This window comes from Barbatula barbatula (assembly GCF_947034865.1).
Source record: "Barbatula barbatula genome assembly, chromosome: 25".
NCBI lineage: Eukaryota > Metazoa > Chordata > Actinopteri > Cypriniformes > Nemacheilidae > Barbatula > Barbatula barbatula.
The window spans coordinates 15,040,071-15,064,427 of record NC_136788.1 but is presented as its reverse complement, the minus strand read 5'-3'; the positions used below and the strand labels follow the sequence as shown (position 1 = coordinate 15,064,427).

Here is a 24,357-nt window from a genome sequence, read left to right as displayed (position 1 = left end):
GGAGCAAGGCGCGTTTCCGACATTCCAGCACGAAGTGCGCGTCCATAGCGCCCTGCCCTCTGCGCGTCCCCGTGCAGAAGGGCTCGAGCCGTTAACGGAGCGGCGTATCATCGACGTGTGATCGTACATTTCTCGTTATCAGAATATCAATCAGATCCCACGTGCCGTTAACGACAGTCGCTCGACACCGGGATCATGACGACCCGCCGGCATTCCTGACGAGAGCGGCGTCGTTCGCTGACGGTAAGTGCGGAAAGTTCGTGGAGAGTTTCACAGAAAGATCCACGCGGCGATCCGCGAGACGCACCAGCTCGTGAGAATGGCGCATTTGTAGGCGAAACTCTCCAGCGCGAGACTGTGATGTTTTTGTCAGTTTATTGAATGTTTCAGAAAGGCCCTCAGCGCGTAGAAACGCTCGCGCTGTGGCCATTTAACGGTTAAAGTCTGTCAGTGCGGATTTCGGTCTCGTTTTGGTATGAAGCGGTTTCACGAGCTCTCGGTATGTGAAGAGATCGTGTCAGTTTTGCGGTTAACTCCACGAGGGAACGTCTGAGCTCTGACGCCGGTTCTGGAGAATTCCTCCGTGTCAAGATGCTGTTTCTGGGTGCGCGATACGTGTGTTTATGGTCGGTTCGTCGTGTCCTTTAGTGACATGGAGATGTTTTACGGCTGTGGAACATTTTCAATCCGTTAGTAAGTTGTTATTGCGACAGTAGTTTTCCACCGTTTGTAAAACAAAAGGTTTGTCAGTTCTTTTTGCACTTGTGTAATTCATTTTTAACGACAATATCTGCGTGGGAAGCTGACATCTTTGGTGCTTCATTTTATATTTGGGTTTTGAGCACCAAAATACCTCAGTTTACAGTTATTGCTTACTCGGAAAAAAAACTTTTATACGGGATCTTTTACATGGTGTCGTTTTGTGATCTACTGCGGTTGCAATAACTGTTTTAATTAAAGGGGTGGCAAACTTTGATGTGTCAATTCCTGCAGCACGTGTTTTCCGGGATTGTCTAGTGTCTAGCTGCTTTTAGGGTTTGGGTAAATAGTTGTCAAAAGGTTGTGATTCGGTTGCAGCGAAGATTTGAGCCCTAGGGAACAGGTGTGATTCAGCACCCCGGGGAGAGGTGTGTGTGTACTTTACAGAGTGAGGCACTGACTCAGATCAGGACCTGACTGAGAACAGGCCAGGGTTTGTATTTTTCGGGGAGCAATAAGCAATATGTCATACAAAGAGCGATAGCACGCTAGGTGCTAATACAAAGTTACTAGTTTCAACAAAAGCTAGACCACTACCTGTTGAGAGAAGAGGGTTAGTGTCGTTTTTTTTCTTTTCATTTGTCTGTCAAGTATTCGGCGAAGACTAGTTTTTTGAAGGTTGTGACAGATGTGGTTGACCCCATTGGGAAGAATGTTCCACCTGGAAGGAGTTGTTGAGTAAAGATCAGACACTCTCAGCACTGATCGCATGCCATCTGAGGTACATGTTAGCGAGTGGTCAGTCAAATCAAACCAATGAGTTTTGACATTCACATTGCTACAGTCACCCATCTCACTATTTAGTAAGCGTGATCTTTCTTTGCTGAAGATTCTTTTCTTTGTTGTGTTTGCCGCTTTGACATCAGATACGAGATTTTCAGTGTGTGAGTCTGAATACTCAAGGTCACCGCACAGATAACAATCAGGAATAAAGAGCAATTGACCAGCGCATAGAGCGAAACATACTCAACGCAAGTACGTGACTGCAGACGGTTCTCCCTACGCAGTTTGAATTGTACAGAGTGTGTCTGAGAGCAATTAATAACACAACACGAGAGCGTGCTGCATTGTGCATTGGTCAAGTATGGAACACTTGCATAAAGGGCTTTCTGGTCTAAAAAGTGTGCATGCGTGTGACAAGGCCATGCGTTTTTTAAAACAACAGGTGAAGTGTGTGTGACACATACACTTGAACAAACAAGGTGTTTGTTGTCAGAAGTCTGTGTTATGCCGCCGATGACAGACGGACAGACAGAGTTATGGGAGCATTTTGCCTCAGGTGTTTGGTATGAGACACACATAATCTCTAGTTTCAGCCAGACAGGTTTAAATATACACCTCTGCTAGCCCTGTGCCCAAACCCTCCCACAGGGCTCTGACTTCTTCGTAAGTTCACATTCAAGTTCAACAAAGCTTTATTACATGAAGAAGTGCAGAGCAATATTTCAGTTCTGCACATTTGGTTCAACGTAAAAGATTACTTTCGTGAAAGAATATTATCCTTAACTCTGTTTATTTACTTCTCTGCTTCATGGGATGAGCAATGCTATAATAAAAAAAAACATTAAGTTGTCCTATGACTCATATCCTTCCTAGTTGTTGGCAGTATGACAATAATTGCATATCACGATGAATTTGAAACAGAGAATCTAACCCTATGTAATATATAAGTACTATCTATGATTGGTCTTTATTAGACAACATATGTTGATGTGGTATGTACTTTTCAGGTGTAAATTGTATAGTATTTGTATGCAAGAAATGGATATTATTACTGTAATATGTACTGTACAGTCACACAGTAGTTTAAAGAAAAAGTTACAGTTACAGTATCCATCTTTGCACACATTTTTGCTGATGTTTTACCCATAATCCTTTGAGCTATGTAGAAAATACTTTAGACATTGTATAAATTCGCTGTAATCTCCTTATTTAAACGTAAAAGTACATACTTTGCCATAGTTAGATTCTACAGATGACCCAGGTGGTAGACCGGGTAGTTTAGAGTTTCATTCATTGTGACATCATCATAACAGCATCGGCAGTTCCCATGGCAACAAGGTGCCACTTAGCAAAGGCTGGTTTGAGGGCAAAGCAGCTAATCCTGGCAGGGTTTGCAAAAATCTTCTTAAAAAAAGAAATTAAACTGTTATTTTCTCACTTGATGCTGGTTTGAAACTGTGAGTCAAACTGGAATGTTTTACCTTCTGGCCCAGGATCTGTGTGTGTCTGCATATATGGATAACACGCACCATCTGCCTTTCATATCACCTCAGGACGTGAATGTGATTTACTGGCAGGATTTATGATCTGCTAATCCACAGTGGGAATATCTGTCTTATTATTAGAGGATGATGTCATACATGATGTCATAATCAAGACATCTTCGACATTACGATGACGGTCTACTTCTGTTTAAATGATCCCTCTGGAGATCTTGATATCGGAAACATGTCTACTCTAGACGGGCTGCCTTGATTTGCCCTAATTGTTATGGCGAGGGTTCGTCCTTGTTCTCATGGAAAAGGAATTTACAGGAGTGTTTTGATTGGCTCCATCTCACGTGGGTTGTGTCCAGGCTGAGGTCTGGCAATGCTATTGCCCCGCCCACTATATTGGTCCCACCTCTGTTGCACCACCCACACCGTCTCATCTGTGCCTGTGTATCGTTCCATATCAGATCTAGAAAACATGGCCGCCCCCCTCAAGCTCTACGTAGAGACGTTTATAATCATAAAGAAAGTTTCCAGACTCCGTGCCGTCCACCCAAAGTGATAGAAAACTATGTTTGGCTTGGCATGAGACTTAGGATATAGAGAATGGACTATATTTTGTCTAAACTGTTCACTGGAATGAAACAAATCTCATCTTCACATCTTTACAAAACCGCCTTAGGATAAAAGTAAGGGAAGATGTTATCAAACCAATGTGAGCAAGAGAGAGAGACACGCCTCACGGGCAACCAGAATAACAGAACGAATGTGATACACCAAAGGAAAGGGAGAGATACAGTAGATAGACAGGGGGAGAGAGCGCGGAGGTGGTTTGAGGTTGGCGTTGAGAGCCATGTAGGCTGAAATTGTGTTAATGTTGATATTTTAGAGCTGAAGTTCACCACCACTTCACGCTAAAGTTTCCCATCGAGGTTGCATAATTGCCTCCCCCAGTTAACACACACACACACCTGAACAAAAGGATCTTGGCAGTACATGAATCGTTCAGACCCAAAAACATACTTTTTGTGAATTCAAATGAATGCTATCTGCGCAATATTGCTCTTAACTTTTCTAAAGGTTGTTCATTATATGTGCTCATTTATCCTACAGGGACTCCACAGGAAGTGATGTCAGAACCTCCACCCTGTCTTAATAGTCCCATAAGAAGTGATTATCCTAACAGGGGTTTGTGTGTAATTGCTCATAAATGACACACACACTCTCTCACCCCTCTGTAGTGTAAATACTAGCAGTGCAGCCTTATAAAGCATAAACTGTGACTCACAACCCAGTAGAAGATGCCTTATATAGAATTGTTCATTTGTTGTGTACGTGTCCAGTAGAGGTACTTTCCTACATGTGAAAATATGGACTTGTATTTCTTTGTCTTGCTTTCTGTTTATCTCCAGGGAGATTTTGAGGTCACAATGCCATAATTGGTTCTAGATGCTGATTGGCCGATAGTGAGGCCATTATGGTGGATGCCACATCCTCAAAGCCACATCCTGTGAATATGAACGTACCGACTGAACCCCAAAACCACCGATATCTGTATTAATTTAGCATCTGTCTTCCAACAGAACAGTCGAGGGTGGTAAATGGTTTGGATTTACAGAAACCAGCCAAATATTTGTTTATGCCCTTGCAAAGACCCCACTCGCATACACTCGAGTGGGTGACAGAGATGAATTCCTCTGGTTTCTGTCACTGTAGCTGCTGTTTAGTCGTAGACATGGTTGGAATGCGCCATGGCATGAGAATGTTATCAACTCCCGCGTACACCAAACACAAGGCTAGCGGACCACACATCTGTGCGTGCGAATCGCATTACAGTTATGCTTTGAACAGCATGCCGAACAACGTAACACACCTGAATGTTTATAAAGCAGCATTTCTTTATACAATTCATTAGTGCTTGTGTCTCTGAGGCTTTTGATGAGGGGGCGGGTTTCTGGTTTGGGTTAGTTCACTGTCTGTTTGTGTTTAGTTATGCTCGGCCTATGACAGCACACCCTCGCACCATTTACGGCCATTGACTTTGATGCTGGTTGCACATAAAAAAGGAAACGGCTTTCGAATGATGCAAGCTTCATTCTTATTCGCCGGATTTTATATATCTAATCAAACATTTGTTATTTAACCCTTAGATAAATGGTTTGCAATTACAGATCTGTATAAAATATGGAACAGTCATTAAAGTATGACATTGTGGTACCTACTCTCTTTGTTTTTGTCTTTGTTACAGTTCGTGTATTGATTTGTCTTTGAAACTTGCAGACAGAGAGTTCAGAGCGTTTGTGTGGGTTAGTAGTCTCCCAGTGTTTCCTCAGGACAGCTGCTTTGACCGGCTTACTGTGTGCAGGAAGATCACAGGCATTGGTGGCCCCCAGGGGTGCAGTATAATCCTGAAGGCTTTTTGTGTCATCCAGCTTCACCCAGACCTGCTCCTAGTGCTCTGTTATTGCAGCTGTACATAAGGATGCTGAAAATCGGAAAGCCAGGTTTTCAGTCACCGTCTCTCTTTTAATCGACAACAACTGTTTCCTTTTCAAAAGAAAATTGGGATTTTAAATTATGTGATGCATTTCTGGTTTAAAACCAAATATTTAGTGGGACACACTCTGTTTAATTGTATTTGTATAGCCTTTCACAATACAGATTATTCCTAAACAGACTGTCAAAGCATAAGGTCTTAAAATCCTTGGCAGGAAAGCAAAATATTTTTAATGAATATTTTAAATTCTGTATTTTTCTCTCTCAAAAATATTGTTTTGCTTTTGTAAATACGATGCATGTCGTATGGATGACATTTGTGGTGCCAAGTGTTGTAAAATTCGATGTAATGTTTGTAGAGGAGTAAAAATGACTATGGAAAGTCAACGGTGGCTTATTTTAAAGTGAACTACTCCTTTAAATGCATCTAGATGTTGTACAGATTGTGGTTTAAAATATCTGAGCGATCTAATCATAATTTTGCTCTTCTCTGTGATTTGTAGCAGCTGTGTTATCTGGATGCTGCATTCACGAGTTTCCTGTCCTAGTTGCACTAAGCTCACATGTATCTCTTCAGTGAACCCCCGACTGTTTGAATTATTTTAATCTTGCCTGTGTGGTTTATGTAGGTCGATGCAAGGAATTGATCTCCTGCTAAGAAAGAGGAATGGATCGAAAAAGGCAATACAAAAATAAGATAAAGCTATGATGTCGTAAAGATGTGTTGGTTATGTAACGCACCCATATGGAAGCTCCATGCACACTGCAGGGATGCCTGCACGTGCACGTGTGAGTAAACCGCAGCTCGGTTTCTCATTATTATTCACTGTGTGACTAGAGTAAAGCTTTGATTCTTTATTCGGTTAGCCGAGGGAATCTGTAGTCTCTTTGATACACACACGCTTACATATAAACAATAGGCAATCTGCATGATTCGCACTGAACCTGTTCTTCTTCTTAAACATGAGAAACATGCTGTAGTAGTTCCATCATGGTTCACAAAAAGGCCAATCCACCTCTCTGTTTTGAGAAACGACGACTGTTCAGCCATTGTTAGGTCAGATTACAAGAAATTTGACTTGGCAGCTGCTGATATAACATGAGGTTACAAGGATAATTTGTTAAAGGGGACGTAGGAATATAGGAGGGTTTCCCTTGCTGTTTGAACGTCCCATTTTAGTATTTAGATTATTGTGGGAGCTTTTGCCCCAAGCCCTAGTGAATTTTTACCCTGGTTTTCATACACGCTTAGTTTATGTTTCAAGCCTATTGGTCAGGGATATGGAGAATGGTCATGAAAAAGAAAATTTTTTGCAATAGGAAACATTGTTGACTTTAAAGTCCCTGTGAAATTAAACATTAAAATGATTTTTTCATGAAATATTATAGCGTTTATTTTAAATAGCTTACCAATGTGGGTCATTCTCTTTTAAAATTCATGTGCGCTTATAAACTTCAGTTTAAATCTGAAAATGTGCTTCCGCCCTCTTGTGACTATCCATCTCAAAGGACGCAAGTGAAACGGCTGGTCCATTTAAAAATGCAATGGGTGTTTATATGCATCCAGTCCAATCGCAGTAAAAAAACAAGCTATGCCTCCTCTCATTCGAAATTCTGTTTCGCTTGGAAATGCGAATACTAACGATCGCAACTTTAAGAAATGTGACTCTTGTCTTGGAAATCCAGGCTCATAAATTTCATAATCTAATTATGAGATTAGGAACGTCAAAATTTTATTTAGATCATACATTTTACTATGAATTCAATCTTTGACATGTCCTTATGTAATCGGTTCTACTATCTGTCTCTGTTGGTCTGGGAGTGAGGTTTACACACTGCATAGCTCTTCACTTGCTGGCATCCGTTACACTTAGTCAGTATTAAATATATCATGGTTATATTTTTACAGAATATGCAGGATAATGTTAAAAACCAACGTTTTGTGTTCACGGCTGATTTTTCACGGCAGGGTCACAAAAGTGTCTTTTAAAAATCACTGTTTAAAGCATCATAAATGCTGTCTGTGAATGATTTAAGCTGAGTTGTTTACACATTCTTCTTTTTAATGTTTCTCTTTTTATTGGATTTTGTGCTAGAGGATTGAACTCTTAAAACCCCAAGAGAGATCTGTAACGCCCAAGCACTGCGTGAACCTTTTAAATCCCGTGATGCATTTCTTTTGCTGTGGTTCTAGAAGAGTACATCACTCTGCAGATTCAATTAGACAACAGAGCCAAAAGCAGGTGGCTATCGGTGCAGATTGAAGGAAACGTAAGGACTCTGTACTGCACTTTACATTTCACTGACAGATAATGGTCTCTGCTGTCCAGGAACATCACCCTAAAGATCCCATTGGTCCCCGAGAAACTTCCTGGTCCAGAGGATTCATTTAAACATTTAAACGCAGGCAGAGACTCCAGGCTGAACAAAGAGCTTCTAATGCCCTAATGGATCTTACCCTAATGTCTTTCCCTTTTTCTCTCTCTACTTTCCATCGACTCTAGTTTCCTAAGCTCATTTGTTTAAAAGCACAGTGGAGATCATGTTGTAAGTACTCTCTCTGTGCCTTTGCTTCTGCGGGCGTGAATTCGTGCATTAGTTTCTTGTTTTAAAGCCTGTGGGCTTCGTTTTGCCTTCATAACAGACTGTGATGGATTTTAATCATGTGTTATCAGGTGCTGCCTGTTGAAGAACAACAGCTGTTGTGTTTTTGGGGGCTGAAATTCAATGTTGTCCTGTGATCCATGACGTGTGGCTGGATCTTTAGGATGTTTGTTTGGATGAGATTTAGGAATCGAGTCAAAGTTCAGGTAAATCTAATTATTTGAATGATCTTAAAGTTGCTGTTATTCTCGCTCATTGCATTAAGATGGATTCGACTCCAAGTTAAGTCTTTTTGAAACCCATGAAACGTTTCAGGGTTGCGTGCATGTGCTTTTTGGTTGCCATGGTAACCCAGCAAGACATGCCAGCGGTGTTATGCTAGCGCAGCAAAGGTGCATGCTGCTGCGTATGAGTAAGCATCACTATTACGTTGATTGTGTATCATGTAGTTAGTCATTCTGTTCATATTTCAGAGCCGGTCACATTAAAATGGTAATTGCCTGTGTGTGTAATACGAATGAATATGAATCAGATTATCTTCGTCACAATAAATAACACAGATAAATCGTTTTTCTTGGACTAAAACGGCTCTTCCTCTAGCAGGCTTCCTTCCTAAGAGCATTTTTGCAAAACTATTCCATAGTCCAGAACTTTCCAGGTCCATTTGCTATACTGCAATATCTGCTTGATCACCTAATATTTCTGTATCTGCTCCAGATGCTGAAAACCTATGCTCTATACAGACAGTCTAATTACTTTTTTGCCATAACTTGTATATTAACAAAAGGTCCACCTGTGTTGAGACTTGGTGATGACGCAATAAGAACCTTTCAGTTACCTGCCCAGATCTGTAAGCAGCACTGGGCCAAACCACGGCCTGCTGATTTGAGATGTGAGTTCAAGCATTTCTTCATCTCTGCCGTGCAGAAACCGGAGGCTCAGGGTGCGTCTCTTAAGTGTGACTGCTTCTGCCTCAGTCTGCTATCGGAAGAAACGTTTCATGGAATAAAGCGCACGGGTCATTTTCTTAGTAAATCTGGGAGTGTGTTGTGAAGCTAGGCAGTAGTGCCATATTTCATAGGGCTTTCCTTTTTTGAAACCCAAGCTCTGAACATCACATCTGACTGTTCCCTGCACATGAGATCTTGTTCTGTAGGCAGCTGGTGTCCACGTACACGAGTTCAATATGGATTAGACTCGTTGTTTTCCTGAGAAAGTAAGGTCAATTTGTGTCTAATCCCAGTCTGATGATTATACCTATGATTGCTGTATATATTAGTTTTTAACTCCTCTCCTGATATATTTAGACCTTGAGTATAGATAATTTATAATGGTTATAATAACAGAGATCTCAATGCCGGTCAATACAATAATTAACAGACTGTATTATTAACTGTAATGTTATTTAGAAAACAAACTCTCCAAAAGGGTCCGTAGGGCCAGTCTAAAACACAATTACAAAACCTAGTTGTCATAAAAAATCTGCAGTTAAGACGTTTGTTTTTTTACAAGTTTTATTCTTTTACCCGTTTTACAATATTTACAAGAAATTGATCTGTATTACATCAGTATTGAAACAGGGAGTGGAGACTCAAGAGTCACCCTGAAAGAACAAACGGAACAGAGGCTATGATCACTGAGAGGGAAAATGAAGGGTGAAGAGAAAGTTCTCGATCTGTCTGAAAGCCATTAAGAGCTAAGCTTCATTAAAACACGAGCTGCTGCATCCTCCTGAGAACTCTCTGTTACTCTCTCTCACCGTTTCTTTCTCTCGCTCTCTCGTTTTGTCTCTCTCTCTCTCTCTCTCTCTCTCTCTCGCTCTCTCTCGTTTTGGCTCTCTCTCGCTCTCTCTCGTTTTGTCTCGCTCTCTCTCGTTTTGGCTCTCTCTCGCTCTCTCTCGTTTTGGCTCTCTCTCTCTCTCTCGCTCTCTCTCATTTTGTCTCTCTGTCACTCTCTCTCGTTTTGTCTCTCTCTCTCTCTCTCTCTCGCTCTCTCTCGTTTTGTCTCTCTGTCACTCTCTCTCGTTTTGTCTCTCTCTCTCTCGTTCTCTCTCGTTTTGGCTCTCTCTCGCTCTCTCTCGTTTTGTCTCTCTCTCTCTCTCTCTCTCGCTCTCTCTCGTTTTGGCTCTCTCTCGCTCTCTCTCGTTTTGTCTCTCTGTCACTCTTTCTCGCCGTTTTTTTCTCTCCTCTTTCTCGCTCTCTCATGCTCTCTCTCGCTTTGTCTCTCTCTCTTTGTCTCTCTTTGTCTCTCTCTCTGTCTGTCACTCTTTCTCGCTGTTTCTCTGTCTCTCGCTCTCATTTATCTCAGATGTTGTGCAATGGAACGTTGTTGTCAGTCTGCAAATGTTTTTAGCAGAGAGCACAAAATATATTTGCCCCTAGACACACACAGAGACTTACTCATACACACATGACAATTGAAAGATCTTTGATAACCTTCAGTATTGTAGTGTGTGAGTTTGAAAGAGCGAGTTGACTGGGTTTCACTTTCTGTGTGTTTCTAAATCCTAATTTAGTTACATTAGCTGGATTGTAAAGAAAGGTTTATTATTTGTATTAGGTTAAAAGCTAATGAGTGTCTGGGTTTGGAGTGTTTTCCACCTCTATTTATTTGCCTGAACGGCAGTTAATTGTTTAAATTAATTATAGTGCAACCTGCTGTTCTGTTTCTGTAGACACTACTTTCAATAAGGGAATTAAATTGATTTATGGATATTCACGGATGGAATTCATAGAAGAAAACTTTTATTTAGGGGCAAAGAGCAGCTATGTCGATGATGTGTGCCAGTTAAGAGCTCCTCTGTATTGTATAAAGAGAGATCAGACTGCATTTTTCATTCTTTGTCGTGTGGTCAGAAGATAAATCACCTAGGTGTGGGTCTTTGCAATGAACAAGCTCAAAGCTAATTCTGCTAATACTCTTTTTCAATCATTTTCTTGTATCACATATAAATATATATTTGGCTGAGTCTGCTGGTGTGTTGATGTATTAGGAAAAAACAAAAGCCAGCACCCTAAGCCCAAATGTGTAGGTGGGGCATTTCTGTTTGAGGTTTGTGGGGGCTTAGGAAATGTTTAAAATGTAGCAAACCACTGGTGTAATTGTTCGACTACATTTGTGGGTGTCAATTTTTCGGAAAATGTGCAGTTAAACCATGCCATAATGGCCTTTATTTTACAACTAACACACTATAAACAGGGCAGCTGTCATGAAATATACATCTCTGTACAAATGAAAAGGTCATTATTTCTGCATTTTCTTCTCTGATTTTAAACATGGTCAAATGTGTTAAGTACAGTAGTGAGTGCCAAGTAGCTGTTAACATTCATTTAACAAACTTGAATTGGAAGGAATTGTGTAAAACTTGTGAACAAATTTGTCATTACAATTCTTTGTAAGTCTGCTCATGGATTAAAGTAAATATTTCGTTTTCGTAAGATTATAGGAGTCTCTCGCAGTATAGGTATGAGTTTAAGTCTGTCTTTGTATGTGCTGTCTGTATGTCATGAGGCATGATGATTACCTGCAACTGCTCAGTGCTGTGTTTTGATCCAAAAATAGAGCTGTGAGACTGGCAGCCTGTGTTAATGTGTGCGTGTCTGTTTGTGTGTAAAAGAGAAACCATAGAGCGTCATGCTAAGAGTAAAACTCTGACCTCTGCTGGAAAAGAATGGATGGGGGCCAGTCCATGCTGACTGTTTACTTAGAATCTAGAACAATTATTTGATTGAAAAACTGTAGATGTGATTCTTTTTTGCTGACTTTGTTATTCTGTTTTGCAGGTGCTGAGAACACAGTAGACTGTGTGTGGTTGTGACGGGCAGCCTGCGGTTTGTTTGTGTGATGGAGGGTTTTCCTGTCCACTGACACTGCAGCACTGCCCCTGCAGTCATGTCTGCATGCAACACCTTCACGGAGCATGTATGGAAACCAGGGGAGTGCAAGAACTGCTTCAAGCCCAAAAGCTTGCACCAGCCTTCAGAGCGAGGCAATGCTTCGAGTGAGAGCAAGACGAACTGTAATGCCATGCTCACAAACAACAATCAGAGGTGCGTCTCCACAACCCGTGCAGGTCAGGTCCGGCCACCGGTAGCAAAGAAACCTACCATTGCGGTGAAGCCTACCATGATGTTACCATGCTCTCCGTCAGGACTCGACTTGGAAGGAAACGTTTCCAGGCTTGCAGAGGGGGTGCAGGTCAATAAAAGCTCACCTTTCTGGAACCACAACAGTCTAAACAGCTCAAGACCCACAGGCACAAACAACAATCAAGGAGAGGATTTGGTTATGCAGACAGAGGCATACGGACCCATTTCCCCACAGACAGCTAGGAGCAGCAACAACAACGGACTGACGGATGTGCTTAAAGAGATTGCTGGACTGGGACCATCTCCTAGTTCCAGCAGAGATGACTTCTTCGGGCGAATCTGCAGTTCTTATAGACGCTCACTAGAGAGAGGTTTACCGGCTTCAAGCTGCCTCAATGCTGGGAGCAGCGGCCGAGGAGTCATGAAACGCGTTTCCCTTAGTGATAGTGCAGAGATCATCAGCTTGGAGGGAGGACGTTTCTGCTATCCAGAATTCTCCAGTGATGGTGATGATGAAGGCGATGATGATGAGAGCGATGATGAGGATGAGCATGACAGTTGGGATGAAAGCGACGAAGAGTTGTTGGCAATGGGTATCCGAATGCGCGGTCAGCCTCGCTTTGCAAACTTCCGTGCCGCCACACTGTCTCCCGTTCCCTTCGCTGTAGGAAAAAAGTGGAATACAGTGCCTCTACGTAACCGCTCACTGCAGAGATTTTGCGCGGTGGATTATGATGACAGCTATGATGAGATTCTTAACGGCTACCCGTCTGTTGACTCAAATGGGGCACCTGCTCTTTTACCATACAGCTCTGACCACCAAGCTAGTGACTTTTTGTCGACCTCTGAATCCACCACATCACCCGAGTCCTTGACTTCTTTGCCCGACGAATTCTGTGCTGGCAGCAGTAAGGGCACTGGTGACCAGAGAAATGGTCTTTCATTCCTAACAAGCAAAGAACCTTCAACCAGAGGACTGAGCTCGCCAAAATCCAACGAAACGCATAAAGCTGTTCTAGCCATCCGACTGGAAGAACAAGATGAACGGCAGAGAGAGGGCGGGGCTCTCCCACAAGCTCTTCCAGGCCAGCCAATCACAATCAGTTTCAGCCCAACTGAAGAGCAGGCCAAGCCATATCGAATAGTAAATCTGGAAAAGGCTCCTATCTGTAAGCCCTACACCGTTGTAGACGTGTCTGCCTCCATGGCCACAAAAGATGATCACTCTCATTCTGTTGAAAGCTCACCAAAACCAAGTGGGTCGAGTAGTGCGGTTCATTCCTTCCCTGACACCCATCCGGTCTCACCAACCTCCCCTCTGTCCATCAGATCACCTGGCTCATCTGTGGTGTCTCCATCTATGTCTTTGTGTCCTGTAATGCCTCAGTCCCCCATAGCCGCATCTCCCGCAGCTGCATCCCCCGCAGGACCCTCCGGTTTCCGCACAAAACCCGGCAGCATCCGTTACCAAGAAGTTTGGACGTCTTGCACCAGCCCACGACAAAAGATCCCAAAAGTCGATTTAACAAGTGGTGGTGCCACTCCGAGACTCGTCAACCACAAATCAGCTCCCACCTCTCCGACTGCAGGCTTTGGCTCTGCCCGCACAGTGCCAACTAAATCTCCAAACCTGTCTGAGATCAAATTTAACAGTTACAACAATGCTGGCATGCCCCCGTTCCCTATCATCATTCGTGATGAACCTGCATATGCTCGCAGTTCCAAGAAAGCAGTGAAGGTTCCAATTGTGATCAATCCCAGCGCTTATGATAATCTGGCAGTGTACAAGAGTTTTTTGGGGCTCAATGGTGAGCTACCCCATTCCAAGTCTGGGGCGGGAGAGCGAGTAGCCAGCCACACGTATGAGGAGATTGGGTCTTCTGAAAGTACCCAATCCTCTCCTACTGAACAGACACCTCTGAAGCACATTTCTGAGACCGTTTCTGGGCAGACGGGGAATGACGCCAAGGCTAGAAACACAACAGGTCTTTCCGTAGGTAACCTGAGTCCCAGTCCTTCCTCTCATGTGACCCAAAGCAGTCTGGATCACATTCATAACTCAAGCGGTGAGCAACCACCAGAAGGTACCAAAGAATGCCAGGTCATGTCCAGTCTAAATTCAGGTCAGAAAGAGAAAGCAAGTACTGTTCTGTCTCAAATCGTGGCCTCAATTCAACCTCCACCATCTCCATTGGACTCTCCTTCTGGCCAAAGCAAAACATGCAGTGCTGAGGTGCTTTACTCACTACCACCCGATCCTGCCAAAGACACTCTTAGTAGACCCAAATCACTTCATTGTTCGGCAGAACCTCGCAAAGACACGCCAGCCAAATTCCTGCCCAAATCTCAGAGCGCCTCTGCTGCTGTACCCCCCACAAGCCCCAAATCTGAACCCAATGCACCGTTTCCCCCTGTAAGATCCAGCTCATCCCCTTACCACTCTAGTAATCTGCTCCAGAGACACTTTAGCAACTGGACCAGGCCTGCCGGTGCCAAACCTAACGATGGAGAGACAAGCCCAGGTGCGGAGGGAAAACGTTCAGCCGATGCCAATAAGCCCAAACGCTGGATCTCCTTTAAGAGCTTCTTCCGCAGGCGGAAGGATGAGGATGAGCAGAAGGAAAAAATGGAACGTGAGAAAGAAAAAGGAAAGCTGCTGGGATTGGATGGGACAGTCATCACTGTGTTGCCCCCACCGCCTGTACAAAAACAGCACTGGTTCGCTGAGGCCAAGACGGATAACCCTCACCAGAAACCCACTATTATATTCACCTACAAATCAGGAGAGGAGGCTGAGCTTCGGGTCGAGGAGCACAAAGAGACTTCAGGTGATACAATAGGTGGTGGGGTCTCCAGCCTGTCAACTCCACCGAAGAGCAGAGCCAGTCTTCTTATTAGCAAAGTCATGAAGTAAGTTATCTTTTTTGTCAGCCCTTTTGTACCTTAGTAACTCAATTTTTCAGTTTTCTTTTAAGTACCATACAGTATGATCTGTAGGATCATGCTATTGGTGGTGCATGAAAAAATAAAAGTGTAATATTTATATAATATACACTGCAGAGTATGAATCAATGGTATTTTTGTCTTGTTTTCCAATACAAATATTTAAACATTTTAAATCATAATATGAAGAAAAATTACTAGACTAGTATTGTTTACTGAAAAGTTTAAATATAGCAAAATGAGTAATGATACATCATATAGAAGAAGAAGACTATAGGGAAAACTATATTTTTATCTTTACCCTAGATTTTGTTTTGTCTAAAGCAAAAATGCACAATTTTTATGTGTTTTCTTTTACCAATAATATTTGTAATGTTTTTATCATAGGGTTTTTGTAATTTTCTTGTCATGACTTAAGATGTTTAGATATTCCTGAAAAACAAGTCACAAATACTGAATAATAAAGTCATTTTTTGCAGTGTACTGCTACAATGTTTTTGATGACGGCAAAATACTTCATTACTTCATTAAAGGTATAGTTCATCTTAAAAATGAAAATGCTGTCGTCATTTTCTCTCCCTGTTGCCATTTGTCACCTGTGTGATTCTTTTCTTCTGAAAAACACAAAAGATATTTTGAATAATGTTGGGAACAAAAAAACGTTGGTCCCCATTGACTTCTATTGTATTGTCACAAAACCAATGCAAGTCAATGGGGACCAACGGCTTTTGGTTCCCAACATTATCAAAAAATATCTTCTGTGTTCTGCAGAAAAAAAGAAAGTCAAACAGGTTTGAAAAAACAAGAGGACATGTAAATAATCACAGAATTTCCTTTTTTAAGGTGAAATATCCCTTAAGATTTTTTTTTATTTGATTTGATTCAATTTATTGTCATTACACACATACAAGTACAGTGCAACGAAATGCAAAATACTCTTTGTTTTGAAGAATAAAGTTGCCAAATGAAAAACCAAATAAAAAGTACATGGTGCATGTAGAATTCACCAAAAGAACAAACTCGAACAATTTCTTTGGCTTAAAGGTATAAGGTATGTATAAAAAAAAGATATTCATTCAAAGATTGTTAAATAGGTGATTTTCAAACTGCAAAAAAACTGTTTCCTGTTGTGTCACTCATACCTGTGCGTATCCTTTGACCTTTGATCCTGATGTTTCATTGCTGACGCACAGCCACATGTAAAGGACCAGTAAGAGTTAAACACATAGAGAGCGAAACATTAAGACTGTTAACGCTGAGAGGAGGAGTAAGAAAAGCAGACAATCCAAGAAAGATTCAAGCAAGGATTTCAATTTTACTGTCTTTGATTTGTCTGATGGGTGACTGTGTGAGCCACTATGGTGGGTAAGCATTAAACTTCATCAAATACTTTTTAACAGACCAACACTTTACTGAACGTCGTAGTCAAGGGTTTCAGCTTGGGTGTGTGTTTGTGGAGTGTTATCCGCCTCAGTAAGAGAAGGAAATCCATAGGACACGTTGATTCAGGTTCTTCTAACAAGTTCAAACATTGATGTACATTGCTGTTTGTCTGTCATAAGTTTAGAAACATCTTCAGTCTGGTTTAGTCCTTTAATACTTATTTAGTATGTATATGTGTTGACTGAATGTTTTAATGTATGCATTTTATGTCTTAAATCTTCATGTTTGCGAGAACACCTCTTGTTATATACCAATTTTCTGTGTTATAAGTGAATGGATCATCATTTTGTTATGTCCAGACATGCTCTACCTGCTGCAGAAACCTCCTCACACGTAGCGTTCTTGAATGTGTTCCTCCACAAACTAAATACAGATATTTTTTACACAGTATTTAATTCCTTTTCCGAATGTGTATTTTCTTGTTAAATGTATTGTTGTAGTGTATTGTGTTCCTAAAGTACCACATTAATTTATCACATATACTGGCTCCAACTAAAGCTGCATGTGTGTGTAAAAAAACGCTCTCGAGGATCTTAAGCTTTTTTATCCTCTCTCCAGTCAGCTTCCAGTTCAGGATACTGAGATCGCCCCTGCCACCTCCCTGCCTGCTAAGCTGGAGCTGTCGCCCCTGCGCGAGCCGTCTGCCTGCAGTCCGCCCCCAGCATCGCCCACCTCACACAGCAGCAAGCAAGGAGAGCGAGAGGAAGAGGGAAGTGTTCGCACCATCTCGCAGTCTTCTACATCCAGCAGCTGCAGGGCCACGTACACTAACCTGGGTAAGTCAAGCAGACAGATGTTTGACGGGTTAACTTTCTGTGCTTTGTTCTTGTTTTGGGGCCAGCGCTGTGAGGATTTGACCTCTTTCGGATGGCTCACACAGATATATTTGGGTTGTCATGGCAGCAGCTATTCTAGAATATTAATTGAGCCTTAAATAACAGATGTGATGTGAGCATCATTCTCTCATGTTGATGAAAGTTGATAGGGTCCTTCTGAAGTTTGTGGTTAAGAGGTACCTCTCGCTCTCTCTCTCGTTTGAGGATTTTTCTTTATTAAGCATATTCTGCATTTTCCAGTGTTTTTTAATACAAGCAACAATTTAAGTGAAAACTTTAATTGAACAATAATTGAAATTTCACTATTATAGTATTTGGTGTGTTCCTTCCTGCTTTAAAGAGGTCATTTGTCTTTGGTGTGTTATACGTTGCCCATACATGTATTAGACACGCAAAATTGCACAAATTAAAATGTTGGAACAAAAATAAAGACCTGCCTGAGACGCCTCGTGTAACCACACCCCCACAGATCTACATCAATTCGTAGTATGATTTGACAAAGACCGCCAAAATGTAAATGCACGTAAAGTGGGCGTACCTGTCAGTATAATTTCTTTGGAGCCTAATGTTCCGAATATGGTAAGAGGCGTTACATTTCCGTCACACGCTTTCAGTATTCGACCAATCACTACGCACTGGTTAACTGGCCAATCAGAGCACACCTCGTTTTTCAGAGTGATGAGCTTTGTAGAAAACCTGAGCGGGGTAAAGAGGAGATAAAGACATGCACGGTATGTGGAAAATACAGCGTTTTGAACCTTAAATCGTGTACACACATTGCATTACATCTAAAACAAGCAATAATATTGTTTTAAACGCGTCAAATCACCCCTTTAAAATAGACATTCAATAATCTTAAAAATACATCAAAAGTTTATCACCAAATTAATTCTATATAAACCAAATGAAATTTCACAGAATACATAATTGTGGTGCTTGTGATCAAACCAATGATACCGATACTAATTGTATACAGTTGACTCTTTGGTTGGTTTATTGACGTGGTCTAAAAAAGCTAAAAGAGCCTCGGAGGAAGCCGCAGTCTGAGATTATTGGGAGATTACATTAGATTAGAGAGGAATGTTCAATGATGTTTCACCCTGTTAAGTAACTCTAAACTCATACTACATCCCTGCGAACTGGATGTCTGCTTTTAGAGAAACCGATGAGGTGGGACACATTTGTTGATGGTCACAATTAAGTTAAAGTTAAGAAAAAATTAACTCTTCTAGTAGGTAACAAATGAAGGTGTCTCTTTACCCCTTCGCCTTCAATAATCATCTTGTTGGTGGGGCCATTTGCAACTTTTCTTTTTCTTACAACTGCCTTATACAGTATGCCAGGTTGCCACCTTGTGGGCCTTCAAATTAGTGCACTGTTACGGATTAATGCAAGGTTACAACATTTTTGAATACGATTGAATACAGTGCCGATGATGATGACAACATTTACGTTGTGCCGTGTACACATTGTAAAAGTCCAAAGCATACATTTAGGCTAACCATTGTCCATTTGTTTTTTTTCTATTTCTTTGCAGGTCAATCCAGGGCCAACATGATCCCTGTAAAGCATCCCAGACATCCTAAAGCATCCGATGACACGTTAGCCTCTGACCCAGAGGTCACCGAACCCACCTCTAAAGCCACTCCTCCCCCCCTGCCCAAGAAGTCAGTCCCACGTGCTCAAACAGAACCATCCTCTATGGGTAAAGAACCCTCAGGCCCACGAACCAAAGGAGAGCTCAGACCGGGCGGGACCAGTCTGAGCGTCGCCAATCCGCTCTATGATCTTGAGTGCACTTGGGACACGGCCAGTCAAAGCTCCTCGCTCAGCTCAGAGGCACGGCATCCTGATGAATCCGGAGACTCCCTGGAGCGTCCTGTTGGTGGAAGTAGCTTGTGTTCGCTTACCAATAGCAGCTCCATTCAGGGGTGCGACCACCGTGGCTACCGCAGTACAGAGAGTTTGACGGCCAGGGCACAAGGGGCTGGGAGACCCGCTAAGCTTCAGAAGCAGGTGCCATATAGAGGAATGGAGAGTTGGGAGGAAGTGGTCGGAAGGATTCGAGGACTGCACACAGATACGCTTCGTAAACTGGCAAACAGATGTGAGGATCGATTCATGGCTGGACAGAAAGATCACCTGCGCTTCGGAACGGACAGTTGGTCTCATTTTCGACTGACCGCTGGAAAACCTTGTTGTGAAGCAGGTGATGCTGTGTACTACACAGCGTCGTTCTCCAAAGAACCTCTGATGAATTATGCAGTAAAGGTAAAGTTTTGGTTTTTAGGAAATTTTGGTTTTTTTTCTTTATATTCTGGGCTTTTATTGGCAGTTTTTTAATTAAGTATTAATTGTTTTATTCATTATTTGGTTGCCCTTTTGGGGAAATGTTTATTTTATTTTGTAATAAAAGAAAGAATAATATATAAAAGAATAATTCTATTTTAAGATAATAAGAAAAATTTATCATGATCTTAAAAACCTTTTTATCCAAAATTATAAAATAAATTAATTTGTTCATCTGATCTCAGATCTGTAGGGGTGTGGTGAAGGAAACTCAGCAGCAGTTTTTCCACAGTCTGGCAGTTCGGCAGAGTATCGCCGTGCACTTTAATATTCAGCAGGACTGCGGTCACTTCCTGGCAGATGTTCCGGCCCGCTTGTTACCTTGGGAGAAAGATGAAGACAGAGATGACGAGAGAGGCAGTATGGAGGAAAACGAAGAAAATGCATCAAAAAGCCTTGAGAAGGATCCAGGTGGGAAACTGTGCAACCGCGTCGTGGTGATCACACGCGAGGTGCCGTTTCAAACTGTGGCAGATTTTGTCCGTGAGGGCGTCGAACGCCACAATCGAAACCCTGAGCTCTACGAACGTCAGGTGTGTCTGCTTTTGCTGCAGTTGTGTGCGGGACTGGAACACATGAAACCGTACCATGTCACACACTGCGACCTGCGACTCGAGAATCTCCTGCTGGTGCACTGTCAACCTGGGAACCCGTGGAACCTTGAGCCGCTGGAGCCCAACAACAACGCTGCATCCGGTCCATCTGCCGCGGCCTCGGCCTGCCCCGCCCGCCTCATCATTAGCAACTTCTCTCAAGCCAAACTGAAGAACGTGGTTCTGGAACCTTCTTCTCTCCGTGACCAGTCTCGACTCGCGCCCGAGCTCCTCACCGCCACCCAGTATCGCAAGTGCGACGAATTCCAAACCGGAATCTTGATCTACGAGATGCTGCATCGGCCGAACCCTTTCGTGGAAAGTCCGGAGCTCAAAGAGAGGGAATACTGTAGCTCCGATCTGCCCCAGCTTCCCCTGCGTTCCCTCTACTCTAGCGGCCTTCAGCAGCTCGCCACGCTGCTGCTCAACCCCAGCCCTTCCGAGCGCATCAAGATGGCAGATGCCCGAGCGTGCCTGCAGTGTCTTCTGTGGGGCCCACGAGAGGATCTCTTCAATTCGTTGAACCCAGTGTCTGGAGCGATCCAGCGCCACACCGTCCTGCAGAACTGGCTGGACTTAAAGCGAACACTGATGATGATCAAGTTTGCAGAACGATCTTTGGACTCGGACTGTGGCGTGAGCCTGGAAGACTGGTTGTGTTGTCAGTATCTGGCCTTTGCCACCACGGAGTCTCTGAGCCGAGTGATCAAAATCTTACAGCAGCCACAAGGCGTGCTGATCTAAACACTTAGCAGTGACCAATGGACTCCTCTACAGGACGCCGGGACATGTGTGCACTGTAGATGTGCGTTTTTAATTTGGCTTTGATAGTGAATGTGTTTGCATTTGGTTTACCGTGCAGAGAGTCAAAAGCAAAACAGTTTACAAAGATAAAACGTGAGTCACGTAAAGTCGTATTTAACTCCACAGATAATGGCACATTTATAGAGCTGCTTTTATAAACAAAGTGAAACTGCATGAAATATGTGTGTTGTGGGTTTTCTGGCAGTGTGTTTTGTTTGGCGTTTCATTTTACTGGACTCATGAATATTGGCAGGAAACCACTGATTCGACATTAGAAGTATCATGATTGGTGATTCAAGTAACTAGATTATTCTCTCTCTTTAGAAATACAGTAACCATCACATATTGCATAGTGTGCGTTATGGGTTCAAATAGAGAGACTCAAGAATCACTGTAAGATTGTCTGTCTGTGGAAAAAACTGGCATTAGGTCAATGAATGAATGAGTATTCCATGCCTTACATATAGTGCGTGCGTGTGTGTATGTGTGAGAGAGAGAGAGAGATACAGAGAGGCAAAAACTACGTTCATCAGTCATTTCACTCAGATTAATTTTTCCCCGATCCTGATATAATATACAGAAAGGATTAAGAATGCAGATTGGATTATAATATTTTTCTACCAGAGCACTGTAAAGTTTACCAAAGACTAAACTTAACCACGCAGAACAAGATATTTTTACATTTTACGACATGGTAAAAGAGGATATATTACTAGTCTCCCTCAAAAAGAAAGTGTCCTTATGCAACTGTTAAAGAGGTTTGTTCTTCAAGGTGCTTTGAGCAATTTTCTATCCTTGAGGATTAAATGGCACAATGAACATATACCTTCAGCCTGATACATATCACTGGAATATGTGTTGTGTGAAATGGCACCTGTCTCTTTGACAGCCCTAGACTCTATTATGTTGTCAACAAGAAGACATTTCCGTGTCGTCTAGTCTCTCTTTAAGATATTATTATGGCTGAAGGGCAGGATTTGGTGGCTTGTAGAACGTGAAATGGCCAGTGTTGTTTATAACATTTCCAACCCAAAGCAGATAATTTAGAGAAGTTTAGTGTTTATTGTCATAAACTGAGACGCCAACGCTAACTGAAACGCACAGCTAAAAATAAAGGCGCTTCAATGGTTCTTCACAGCGATGCCATAGAAGAACCATTTTTGGTTCCACAAAGAACCGTTCAGTCAAATAACCATTTCTTTCTTACTTTTGTATAATCTGAAGAACCCTTTGAAGCACAGAAAGGTTGTTCAGTTCTTCATGGAACCAAAAGGTCTATGGCATGGAAGAACCTTTCGAAGCACCTTTTTCTTTTAGAGTGTAAAGACACTCAGATTGTGCCTATCTGCAGGAATATCAGGATACACGTCTTCTAACAATTTCTGACATCGTGACCTTCAAGGATGGTTTTAACCTTGACAACCATGCGAATCCTTACTTGGATTGATGTGCAATTTTTAAAGTGTTACCATTGTTGCAGTATTTTAGATGTATTTATGCACTTGATATTCTCAGCATGCCATTTATCTTTCGTCTTTCTTTTTCTGTTCGGCACATAGACCGCGGCGAGGTGTTGTTTTTTGAGGATTTTTGAAGGTGTGAAAGGTTAGCCTGAATCGAGGATGACACATTCTAGAGTCATTTTGTCCTTGTTGTATATTGTCATAATTGACCTAGTTATGTGTTTGAGGACTGCAGCAGTATTCAAGAGTCAAGTTTGTTTCAGCATGTAGACGGATGCACTCTCATTCACACAAAAAGGCTGCATCTCAATTTGCATACTTCTATGTCTAAAAGTATATTCTTTATATTTGTGGCTCTCAACCGTTGTGCCCTACTGTCCACAGTGTTTAAAGGCTCCCCGCATCAAGTCAAATTGAGGATGATGATGAAAGAAACATCTTCATTTTGACTTGTTTTGAAATAAGACAGGTTGAGAAGCTGCCTATATAATAAATGTATGTTCTTGATTCAAAAGTGCATTCTTTAGAGTATGTAGTATCCATGTCATAATACCACAGACTTGTTTGTCACATAATTTGTGTTACTATTAAGTCTTGGCATCAACTGTATGATGTATAGATTCAGTTCATTGATACTCTCCCTTTCAGTGACCCAAGGTGTTGGGGTAGTAATATTTGCCCAAAAAGTATGCATCGATCTGTCATTCAGAAATTCATATAAAAGCGTATACAATCTATGCCCTTATGGCATACTTGTTTTAATAAGATTTTGGGGTGCACTAAATCACATATACTTTATTTTATAGTATGCATGGTTTGAGGATGCAGCCGTACTCGATGTTTCCCGTTTCATTTTATGTTATTTACTCAATCAGGTCAAAATGACAATCTGCATATTTGCAGGAGTGTATGGATTTATAGGAAGACATTGGATTGGAGTCTCCGTCGGTTATCAAGGGCGGGACCATTGGTTTACTACCACTGACACACCTTCCATTTCTAAAGCAGACGTTATACTTCCATAAGTAGGCTAGAGAGAGGCGGGAATATGTGTGATGTGCTGAATGTTTGCTGGTCTCACCGGAGGCGGTTCTTGTCCTTGAGTCTGAGAGCAATATGTTGAATTATATTTGTATATAATAATTTGAGTGTAGTTTATTAAAAACAAGTTCTTCACAGCATTACAGGCACGATTTTGTCGCAGAAATAGTTTTAACTTTGGATGAAAGCATCAGCAGATGTTTGTATGCGTGTGTATGTGCGATTGTTCACCCATGATCATTTTATCAGATTTTATTCATGTATTTACTGTTATTTACAAATGTTTATTGCCAGTGTTGATTTGACAGAACTGCTTTTTACATGCATATCTTATGGTATTTAGCTCTCCGTTACCGAGTTAACTGCTCATAATAAAAACTATGAATATGTTTTTAAACTGTGTGTCTGCGTGATTTTGAGTCTTTTTTGTACAAGAAATCTTTTCTGTGTTAGTTTACAATATTTACAATGTAAACATTTTTTATATATTTATTATTATTTTTAATTCCATAAAATGTTATTCTTATCAATAGAAAGAATCAAAAACTGATTTGCTCCGATGGGAAAAAATGATTGCTCAAAGGTGGCTCTTTCTTCTAAAACTGAAGGATAAAATAATATGTTCCAGGTTTGCACAGGATATATTTTCTCTTGATCTTCTGTTTTTTTCTATCCTTAGCTAAAAAAGTGAGAAATGGAAACTAATAACGCTGGTGTATGTGTGT

At 41.7% G+C, this 24,357-nt stretch overlaps 1 protein-coding gene across 2 annotated transcripts; it reads left to right on the top strand.

The window, feature by feature from the left end:
* On the top strand, window positions 1–24,028 carry peak1 (pseudopodium-enriched atypical kinase 1). 2 transcript variants are annotated; one of them, XM_079450266.1, is made up of 5 exons: window positions 1–243; window positions 11,855–15,070; window positions 17,105–17,322; window positions 18,920–19,653; window positions 19,917–24,028. In XM_079450266.1, the coding sequence occupies exons 2-5, from the start codon at window positions 11,964–11,966 to the stop codon at window positions 21,066–21,068; spliced, it is 5,211 nt and encodes a 1,736-aa protein (XP_079306392.1). In that variant the 5' UTR covers window positions 1–243; window positions 11,855–11,963; the 3' UTR covers window positions 21,069–24,028. The 2 variants fall into 2 exon arrangements, with proteins under 2 accessions (XP_079306392.1, XP_079306393.1); XM_079450267.1 differs by lacking the exon at window positions 1–243 and adding an exon at window positions 561–693.
* The last annotated feature ends 329 nt before the right edge of the window (window positions 24,029–24,357 follow it).

Bases quoted from the DNA above. Each gene is read 5' to 3' on its own strand.
- peak1 (XM_079450266.1), top strand. From the start codon at position 11,964: ATGTCTGCATGCAACACCTTCACGGAGCATGTATGGAAACCAGGGGAG. The intron at 15,071-17,104 runs GTAAGTTATCTT...TCCTCTCTCCAG, and splicing joins CTTATTAGCAAAGTCATGAA to TCAGCTTCCAGTTCAGGATA. The intron at 17,323-18,919 runs GTAAGTCAAGCA...ATTTCTTTGCAG, and splicing joins GGCCACGTACACTAACCTGG to GTCAATCCAGGGCCAACATG.